This window comes from Lathyrus oleraceus, chromosome 1 (genome assembly GCF_024323335.1).
Source record: "Lathyrus oleraceus cultivar Zhongwan6 chromosome 1, CAAS_Psat_ZW6_1.0, whole genome shotgun sequence".
Lineage (NCBI taxonomy): Eukaryota > Viridiplantae > Streptophyta > Magnoliopsida > Fabales > Fabaceae > Lathyrus > Lathyrus oleraceus.
The window spans coordinates 192,380,474-192,391,502 of record NC_066579.1 but is presented as its reverse complement, the minus strand read 5'-3'; the positions used below and the strand labels follow the sequence as shown (position 1 = coordinate 192,391,502).

The 11,029-nt window shown below is 36.4% G+C and overlaps 1 protein-coding gene across 6 annotated transcripts; it reads right to left on the bottom strand.

Moving 5' to 3' along the window:
- Nucleotides 1-7,869: 7,869 nt before the first annotated feature.
- On the bottom strand, nucleotides 7,870-10,503 carry LOC127127130 (extensin-2). Of its 6 annotated transcripts, none has more exons than XM_051056253.1 (3): nucleotides 9,382-10,503; nucleotides 8,583-9,351; nucleotides 7,870-8,120 (listed from the first exon to the last, which is right to left on the bottom strand). In XM_051056253.1, exons 1-2 carry the CDS (start codon nucleotides 10,463-10,465, stop codon nucleotides 8,609-8,611), a joined length of 1,827 nt encoding a protein of 608 aa, XP_050912210.1. In that variant the 5' UTR covers nucleotides 10,466-10,503; the 3' UTR covers nucleotides 7,870-8,120; nucleotides 8,583-8,608. The 6 variants fall into 6 exon arrangements, with proteins under 6 accessions (XP_050912210.1, XP_050912219.1, XP_050912244.1 ...); XM_051056262.1 differs by having other exon boundaries at nucleotides 9,412-10,503; XM_051056287.1 differs by having other exon boundaries at nucleotides 8,583-9,072; nucleotides 9,412-10,503.
- Between the last annotated feature and the right edge of the window lie 526 nt (nucleotides 10,504-11,029).

Here is an 11,029-nt window from a genome sequence, read left to right as displayed (position 1 = left end):
AGACGTTCATACCAAGCTCTGGGGGCTTGTTTTAGTCCATATAAAGATTTTTTAAGTTTGAAAACATGTTCTGGAAAGTTTGAATTTTCAAAACCTGGAGGTTGATTTACATACACTTCTTCTGAAATATAACCATTTAGAAATGCACTCTTGACATCCATTTGGTATAATTTGATAGAGTGATTAATAGCAAAAGATACAAGAAGACGAATAGATTCTAACCTCGCGACTGGAGCAAAGGTTTCATTATAATCAATACCTTCTTGTTGACTATAACCTTGAGCTACCAGTCGTGCTTTGTTTCTGACAACTTCTCCTTTCTCGTTCAGTTTGTTTCTGAAAACCCATCTGGTTCCAATGACATGAGTGCCTCTGGGTTTAGGAACGAGATCCCAGACATCATTCTTGGAGAATTGATCTAACTCTTCTTGCATAGCTGCCACCCAATCGTTATCTTGAAGAGCTTCATCACAGGACGTAGGCTCAATCAGAGACACTAGTCCCAGAGGAATATCTTCAGAGGTTCTGAAGGTAGATCTGGTTCTAACAGGTTCATCTTTGTTTCCCAAAATCAAATCTTCAGATACGTTAATACGACTTTTAACTTTCCTTGGAATTTCTGGAGATTTAATTTCTTCAGAGTCTGGAGTGACAGTTGCTTCTGGAGTTTTCTCAGATTCTACCAGAGTGATCTCTAAATCTGCAAACTTTTCAACTAGCTTTGACTTTTCAGGGTCAAGCTTATCATCAAATCTAACATGAATTGATTCCTCCACAATTTTGGTTTCTGTGTTGTATACTCTGTAGCCTTTAGAGCGTTCTGAGTATCCTAACATAATACCTTTCTGTGCTTTGGAATCAAACTTGTTCAGATGTTCTTTAGTATTGAATATAAAGCAAATGCATCCAAAAGGATGAAAATATGAGATGTTGGGTTTTCTTCCCTTACACAGTTCATAGGGAGTCTTTTCCAGAATAGGTCTAATAGAGATTCTATTCTGAATATAACACGCTGTATTTACAGCTTCTGCCCAAAAGTGCTTTGCTACATTTGTTTCATTGATCATGGTTCTGGCCATTTCTTAGAGTGTCCTATTCTTCCTCTCTACAACTCCATTTTGTTGTGGAGTTCTAGGGCAGGAGAAATCATGGGATATTCCATTAGAATCAAATAATTCTTCAAAATCTTTATTTTCAAATTCTCCACCATGATCACTTCTGACTCTAACAATTTTAGAGTCAAATTCTTTTTGCACTTTAGAACAGAAACTGGTGAATACAGAGTGAGACTCACTCTTGTGCTTTAGGAATTTTACCCATGTCCAGCGGCTGTAATCATCAACGATTACTAGTCCATATTTCTTTCCATTGACTGATGCTGTTTTCACAGGACCAAATAAGTCAATGTGAAGAAGCTCCAGAGGCTTAGAGGTAGAAACAACATTTTTCTTTTTAAAAGATGTTTTTGAAAACTTTCCTTTCTGACAAGCTTCACACAGAGCATCTGAAGAGAACTTCAGTTTAGGTAAGCCTCTGACTAACTCAAGTTTAGTTAGCTGAGAAAGCTTTCTCATGCTAATGTGGCCTAAGCGTCTATGCCATACCCATTGCTCTTCGTGAACTGACATTAAACATTTAACATTTTGATCTTTTAAATCAGAAAGATTTATTTTATAAATGTTGTTTTTCCTCTTGCCTGTGAAAAGGACAGAGCCATCGTTCTGACTAATGGCTTTACACGTTTTTTGATTAAAGATTACATCATAACCGTTATCACTTAATTGACTTATGGATAACAAGTTATGCATTAATCCTTCTACATAAAGAACATCAGATATAGAGGGAAGAGTACCATTACCAATAGTTCCGGAGCCTCTGATCCTTCCTTTCTGATCTCCTCCGAAGCCTACAAATCCAGCGTCTTTAAGTTCCAGGCTTTGGAACATAGACTTTCTTCCCGTCATATGTCGCGAGCATCCAGAGTCCAGGTACTATGACTGGTGTCTGAACTTTGCTGCATAGGATATCTGCAACATAGATAATCTTATCTTTCGGTACCCAGAATCTCTTGGGTCCTTTTAGATTAGTTTTCCCAGAGTTTCTCATAACTTTGGGTCTTCTAGCATTTTTAAACTTGTTTTCTTGTGTGTGTGTGTAGTGATATGAAAAAGGAGATTTAAGCTGGTTACTGGTAGAGGTTTTATTTTCCTCAGAATCATACCCAATTCCCCTTTTATTATTCTGACTTACTCCATAAATCATGGATGCCATAATACTCCTATCTATTCCATTCTTCAGAAATTTTTGAAAAGCTTCTTCATATTTATAAATAGTTTCGTTTGAAGTTTGTGGTGCTTGAGACAACGCTTTTTCTAATTCTAAGCTTTTTGTTCTAGCTCCATCTCTTTCTAACGTTAAAGATCTGATTGTATCTTCTCGTGCTAGAATTGTTGTCTCAAGTTTACTACATACTTCAGATTTTGCTTTAAGAAGGCCTTTAATGTCTTTAACTTTTTGTTTTAATTTCTGAAGAGAGGTAAGAGTTTCTGATAAACATGATTCTAAGTCAGATCTAGAAAGTTCAGAAAATACCTCTTCAGATTCTTCATCTGAGCTGCTGGATGTGGTAGCCATAAGAGCTACGTTGGCCTGTTCATCAGAGTCAGATTCTGATGATTCGGATTCACTATCGTCCCAGGTGGCCATTAATCCCTTCTTTGTTCTGAAAGTATTTTTCTTGAAGCTTTCTTTCTTAGAGTTATCTCTCTTCAGCTTGGGGCATTCATTTCTGTAATGACCTGTTTCTTTACATTCAAAACAGGTAATATCTTTGTTAGGTTTACCTTTTGAAGTTGACTCTGATCGATCCCCTCTGGGTCTTGATCTTCTGAAGTTGTTGTTGTTCCTCCTTTTCCAGAGTTGCTTAACTCTTCTGGTTAGTAGGGACAGTTCTTCTTCATCATCAGAGTCTTCAGATTCAGAGTCATCAGTGTCTGCAGTTTCTGCTTGAAGGGCTTTGGTTCTGTCTGACTTCCGTCTTTCAGGTCTGGACTTCAGCGCCACTGACTTGTTCCTTTTCTGAGGCTCATCCTCCTCTAGTTCTATCTCATGGCTTCTGAGAGAACTAACAAGTTCTTCAAGGCTGATATTGTTCAGATCCTTTGATAACTTCAGAGCAGTAACCATTGGTCTCCATTTCTTTGGCAGACTTCTGACAATCTTCTTAACATGATCTGCAGTTGTGTATCCTTTGTCTAGCACTTTAAGACCTGCAATGAGAGTTTGGAATCTGGAAAACATAGCTTCTATAGCTTCGTCATCTTCCATCTTGAAGGCTTCATATTTCTGGATCAGCGCCAGAGCCTTCGTCTCCTTGACTTGGGAGTTTCCTTCATGGGTCATCTTCAGAGAGTCAAGTATATCTTTAGCCGTCTCTCTGTTGGTGATCTTTTCGTATTCGTTGTATGATATAGCATTTAGAAGTATTGTTCTGGCCTTGTGGTGATTTTTGAAATCACGTTTCTGATCTTCTGACATTTTGCTTCTGGGAACTTCAGCTCCATTTGAGACTGGAGGTTTGTATCCATCTGTGACAATGTCCCAGAGGTCAGCATCATAACCCAGAAAGAAACTTTCGATTCTGTCTTTCCAGTAATCAAATTTTTCTCCATCAAAAACAGGAGGTTTAGCATTGTAAGAATCTCTTTCATTTGAGTGAGCCATTTGTTTTTCTCGCACTGGATCTCTCTACACGGTTAAGTGTTTGATTTGAAAATCAATAACAGAGCCGGAGCTCTGATACCAATTGAAGGTGAGAAAAACAAGAAAGGGGGGGTTTGAATTGTTTGAAAAAAAGGCGCTTTTCCAAAATGAAAATCACACAATGATTTTATACTGGTTCGCTTATAACACAAAGCTACTCCAGTCCACCCGGCCAAGGTGATTTCGCCTTCAACAAGGACTTAATCCACTAATCTTGAAAGATTACAAACAACCCCTAAGAGAGAAGAAAATCTCTTAGTCCTCTCAAGTCTACAGACTACAAAGAGTCACTTGAGGAAATCAAACAAATAAAAGATACAAGATATGTAATCTAGAGTGCTTCTAAGAAAGCAAGTATTACAAACTTAAGAACATATTTTTCACTTAATAAGCAAAAGCTTAGTGAAATTCTTTGAGAGCAAAGATGATTTTCTTGAGCGTGAAATAATTCAGTATAGTTTTGGCTAGTTGATTTCTTGCTTACTGAAAGTTGATTTCTTCTCTATTTATATAGGAGTTGAAGTAGTGTTGAAATAGAGTTGAATCTGGTGGATAATGAGATGTAATTACGCCATTCCATAAATAGCTTCTGCAGGAGACTTTTTCTTTTAGAAGTGACTACTTACCACAAGTAGTATCTTCTCTCTTGGAAGAGGAGATTAACGTCTCTTTCTAATTGAGGAAATCCATTTGCAGAACTTTAACTTGGCTTAAACGTTACTTCATCATGATTAACAAATCTGATTAGAGTCTTCATGTATCTGGAGAATCTTGGGATCTGGCTTCTGATGTTATTTCTTGAGAGTTCAGATAGCGCTGATAAATTTCAGAGTTTACAGAAGGCATTTGTTCAGAGTCAGAGCTTCTTGAAACGAGATTCCACTTTAGATGCTTCTGATACTTGATAATTTGTATCTGATCTTGTTGTGCATCTGATGACATCATCAGATTTATTTCTTCTATCTTTAGAACCCTGCACACTTAGAAACTTTTCGTTAGGGTGCTATTTTTGGTTTCATCCTTTTTTATCATCAAAATCAAGGAATCTGTTGTAGAACAATTTTTGTTCTTACATGTACTTCGACTGATATCATCAATTTTCTTGAAATCCATCTCAACTTCATTGAAAACTACATCTTGGTTGGTGATACACTTCCTGTGACCTGGCTCTAGGCATTATAGCCTATAAGCTTTGACTTCTTCAGGGTATCCCATGAACATGCATCCTAGAGCTTTAGGTTCGACCTTGTCTTTCTTAATGTGAGCATATTCTATGCTTCAAAATACTCTAAGTTTGTTGAGATCTAGTGGATGTCCCGACCAAACTTCTTCAGATGTCTTCATATCTAATGCAGTTGAAAGACATCTGTTTATCAAATATGTTGCTGTCGAAATAGCCTCTTCCCAAAACACATTCGTTAACCCAACAATAGTCAACTTGCATCTAGCGTTTCCAAAATTGGTTCGATTTAACCTTTCAGCCAAACCATTTTGTTGGGGAGTACCTACGATAGTTATATGCCTTGCAATACCAGAGGCTGCACAAAAACTATTGAACGCCCCATTGCAAAATTCAAGGCCATTGCCGGTTCTCAACCTCTTGACCTTTCTGCAATCTGATTTTCGACCAGAGTCTTACAACTTTTGAAGTTCTCAAAAGTTTGAACGTTAGTCTTCTGGATGAATACCCATAATTTTCTGGAATAATCATCAAATATGGATAGAAAATACCTTGCTTCTGAATGTGATGGGAACCTTGCAGGACCCCAAAGATCACCATGGATATAATCAAGGATCCATGTGTTCTTTGTTTCCCTTTATTGAACTTCACTCTGCAAGATCTTCCAAGTATACAAGGTTCACAAAACTTCAGCTTTTCGACTTTGTCTCCACCAAGTAGATTTTGTTTTCCTAATTCGACCAGACCCTTTTCACTGACATGGTCAACCTCATGTGCCAAATTTTTGTCTTCGATAAAGGTTTCGTGGATGCAACATATGCATAACCACTAAGAACTTCATCCTCAAGGGTATACAAGCCTTGTTTCTTCACGCCTATTAATACTTCCTTCGACCCCTTCATGACTTTTAGAATACTTTTCTCTCCTTGGAAAACATATCCTTTCTTGTCGAATTTACCAAGAGAAATCAAATTTATCTTCAAATCAGGTACATACATGACTTCAGCCAACAACCTTATTGACTCATCATGGAGCTTGAATCTCACAGATCCAACACCTGCAATCTTGCAAGCTTTATTGTTTCTAAACAATACAGATCCACCATCTTGATCACATAGTTCCTCGAACAAGTCTTTGTTTGGAATCATGTGTCAAGTGCAACCTGAATCCATAATCCACTATTTACTTGAGTCGCCGCTTGAAACCACAAGAACATCAGATGATTCGAAATCATCTTAAACAACAATTGTGTTTCCATTATCCTTACCTCTCTGATCTTTCAGGGGTTTATGACGCACTTTTCTTGTATGACCCTCCTTCTTACAGTGATAACATCGAATACCAGATGCATCACCACTATAAGACTTCTGCTGACTTTTACCCTTCTTCTTGTCGAACTTGCCATCTCTCTTTGTGAATTTCTCCTTAACCGACAGGCCTTCACCAATTGAAGATGGCTTGTGCTCCTTTCGTTTGTTTAAATCCTTAGAATACAAGGAAAATTGAACTTCTTAAAAGGTCAGAGACTCTCTTCCATACAAGAGAGTTTCTTTGAAGTGAACATCTAATTTGGGCAAAGCACACAACAACAACAACAACAACGCTTGATCTTCATCCTCGATATTGACATCGATATTTTCAAGATCAAGAATCAGCTTGTTGAACATATCCAACTGCTCAGTCAAAACTTTGTCTTCACTCATCTTGAATGAATACAGAGCTTGCTTCGGGTAGAGGCGATTGACTAACGATTTGGTCATGTACAAACTTTTGAGTTTCACCCATAACCCCGACGTCGTCGTCTCCTTTGAAACCTGCCGAATAACCTTATCACCAAGGCTCAATAATATGGTGTTGTTGGCTTTCTCTATCATAGTCATTTTTTCTTTGTCCGTTAATCTGGCGTCCATGGCTTTGGCTCCCTTCAACGCTTCTAAACAACCCTGCTGAACTAGTAGGGCTTTCATCTTCAAGTGTCACAAACCAAAATCGTTCATTCTGGTGAACTTTTCAATCTTATTTTTTGTTGACGACATCTTCTCCACGCTCACTGCACCAATTTGTTGTGACAAATGATGCCGGAATAACAAAGTATAATCAGTTCCTTGATCGGCAAGAAACCCACAAGGATGGAAAAGAGACAAGTAAGAATAACACAATGAAATTAATTATAAACTGTTATTCTTTACTTTCTCTTGGGAACAAAATTACAAATGTTACATAGTAGCAAATAACCTATGTCACTCTAATTAAGATTTGCGTTATACAATGATGATAGACTAGTATGCTATTTATAAGAAAACTAACATATTAAACTAATGGGTTTTTACATACATGCCCTTTACACAAGCTAACTTAAAGAACAAACTAAGTTAAACAATTTGGAATAACAAATTGACCCAATTTGACATGCTAACAATACTAGCATATTTCGACTACAACATGTGAATAGACTTCGACGACATGGTAAGGTTCTATCGAATTATCAAACCAAGAAGTTATCCTTCGACCATACTAAAGTTCGATCCAATATCTTACAAATTTTAATGTAATCTTGCTTATACAAAAAATTGGTGGAAGACAACATTAAAACTCTAACAAACCAAAACGAAAATTACATTTTTCATGTGGTTTTTAAACTGATTACTTTGTATTTAGTCTGGACGTGAAATGTATCATGTTTGTAATGAGTTAAGTACCTCTGATCCTTATATTTTAATAAAAGTTTCATTGCTTATAAAATAAATTATATTGTTTTAAAATAATATTTTAAAATGCTGAAATTAATAGGTGGGTGATATTGGAATGCCAATATAATTGAATGTCAAATATGTCATGCCATGTATTTGTATTTTTTTAATTTTAAAAAATAATGTAAGAAAATTATCAGTTTATTATTTTATTTTTTTCATTAAATATGCAAAGACTGAAGGAGAATTTTTCAATTTTATTTTCTCTACCCCTTGAAAACGAGTAGGTTCCAAAACAAAATACATTCATAATTTACTACACACAGTGCCTTACAGCTGTCTAAAATTCAAAAACAAAGCACACTAATAGTAATGAGAATAATAATAATTCATAACAAAACAAATGAGAAACTTTGCTTCCGTTGTTTTCTTCTTTGTATTATTGCCAAATGCATCTTCCTGCTTATTTCCAATATATTCATAAAATCCTACACACAAAAAAGTATATACTCACATTAATATATCAATATATTTCACTAATTAGGCACTCAAAAAACAATATGAATATCATTGCAATATAATCATATCAACCAATGACTTTCTTTCATATGAACTTTGAAAAAACAACAAAAACGTTTTATAACAAGAAACTAAAAACCAAAAGAAAAAAAAAACTTGCATATAACTGTGTTCTAGTATGTGTACAATTTTGATGTTTGAAGAAATTTTTACAATTTTCATTATAGGAATCAAATGAAAGTGAGGCCAATATTAGATAATGGCATGCATATGTATGAATATAAAAGTATTCAAATGATATTTTCTCTTATTTAATTGTTTTCCTGATAAAATAGATATAGTAAAATATTTAAATAATTAAAATTTTCTTTTTGAAAATATTTTAGTTATAAAATATATTTTTTTTGTTCGATGCGTAGGCATAAGCATACCATGGGATTCTATTGTAAACCACTATCTAGTAGTGATAAGGAGGAGGAGGTGATGCATAGATGTATTGTGGTGGAGGAGGGGAATGAGCTGGTGGAGGAGGTGAAGAGTAGATATAATGTGGTAAAGGTGGTGAATATACAGGTGGAGGAGGAGATTTATATTTGTAAGTCGGTGGGGGAGGTGACTTATACTTGTATATTGGTGGTGGTGGAGATGAATATTTGTATGGTTTTTTAATCGGAGGAGGTGGTGACTTGTACTTGTACACTGGGGGAGGAGGTGATTTGTATTTGTAAACTGGCGGTGGAGGAGAATTATACTTGTACACTGGTGGAGGAGGTGAATTGTACTTGTAAACTGGCGGAGGAGGTGACTTATACTTATAAACTGGTGGTGGGGGAGAATTATACTTGTAAATGTGTGGAGGAGGTGACTTGTATTTATAAACCGGTGGTGGGGGAGAATTATATTTATACACTGGTGGAGGAGGTGACTTATACTTGTAAACTGGTGGTGGAGGAGATTTATATTTGTAAACTGGTGGAGGAGGGGAATTGTACTTGTAAACTGGCGGTGGTGGAGACGCGTACTTATATGGTTTTTTAACTGGAGGTGGTGGTGACTTGTATTTATACACAGGTGGAGGAGGTGAATTATACTTGTAAACTGGTGGTGGAGGAGAGTTATACTTATAGACTGGTGGAGGAGGTGACTTATACTTGTAAACTGGTGGTGGAGGAGAGTTATATTTGTACACTGGTGGAGGAGGTGACTTATACTTGTAAACTGGTGGTGGAGGAGAATTATACTTGTACACTGGTGGAGGAGGTGACTTATACTTGTAAATTGGTGGTGGAGGAGATTTATATTTGTACACTGGTGGAGGAGGGGAATTGTACTTGTAAACTGGCGGTGGTGGAGATGTGTATTTGTATGGTTTTTTAACTGGAGGCGGTGGTGACTTATACTTGTATACTGGTGGAGGAGGAGATTTGTATTTGTAAACGGGTGGTGGAGGAGATTTATACTTGTACACTGGTGGAGGAGGTGAATTGTACTTATAAACCGGTGGTGGGGGAGATGAGTACTTGTATGGTTTTTTAACTGGAGGTGGTGGTGACTTATACTTGTATACTGGTGGAGGAGGAGATTTGTATTTGTAAATTGGTGGTGGAGGAGATTTATACTTGTACACTGGTGGAGGAGGTGAATTGTACTTATAAACCGGTGGTGGGGGAGATGAGTACTTGTATGGTTTTTTAACTGGAGGTGGTGGTGACTTATACTTGTACACTGGTGGAGGAGGAGATTTGTACTTGTAAACTGGTGGTGGAGGAGATTTGTACTTGTATACTGGTGGGGGAGGTGACTTATACTTATAAACTGGTGGGGGAGGAGATTTATACTTATACACTGGTGGAGGAGGTGACTTATACTTATAAACTGGTGGTGGAGGAGATTTATACTTATACACCGGTGGAGGAGGTGAATTATACTTATAAATCGGTGGTGGAGGAGATGAGTATTTATACACCGGTGGAGGAGGTGAATTGTATTTATAAACTGGCGGTGGTGGAGATTTGTATTTGTAAACTGGAGGTGGTGGTGATGGGTACTTATATGGAGGTGGAGGTGGAGATTTATATTTATAAACCGGTGGTGGAGGAGAAGAGTATTTATATTGCTTTTTTGGTGGTGGTGGTGGTGAGATATAATGGTAAGGTGGAGGAGGTGAGTGCACTGGTGGTGGTGGAGAGTAGTAGTAGTAAGGTTTAGGTGGTGGTGGAGATGAATAGATGTAGTTATTTGCTTCAGATGGCAAGGTGAGGGAAACTATTGTCAATGCAATAGTTAGAGTAATAGAGGCCATTTGAGGGCCCATGTTTTCTCAAAGTGGGTTTTGGTATTTCTATTATGAAACGTAGCATCCCTTTATATAGTTTTTTCTTTACCCATTTTACCCTAATAATTCATCTTGGATGCTGTAGTGTTTGATTTTGATACATATTACAATTGACTAGTATTCAACATCTACCAAAAAGTAATCTTGAGTTTCTCATACTAGAGTTTTGTTCAATATTGATATTTTAATGAATATTAAAAATATAGTAATAATGAATTAACATTAGACTATAAAAATATTATGGTCTACACTTGAATAAAAATATATGCTTTTTTAACCAATGTGAGTCAAGTGGGTTGTGGAAGGCAGGTTTGGATTTGATAGAGACAGAAACGTTGAAAAGTAAACAAAATCATTATTTTATATGCATGAATAAAGTAAGTAGCATAATAGCTGGCAAATGTTGACACTGATAATTGTTTTTCTTTCTATATCTAGGTATTAAAATATATAACCCTTTTAAATAAAACATGAGAGTTCAAAAGTTGTTTATAATATTAATTTTGTTTAATAATTAAATTTATTAATGATTGATAATTTTAT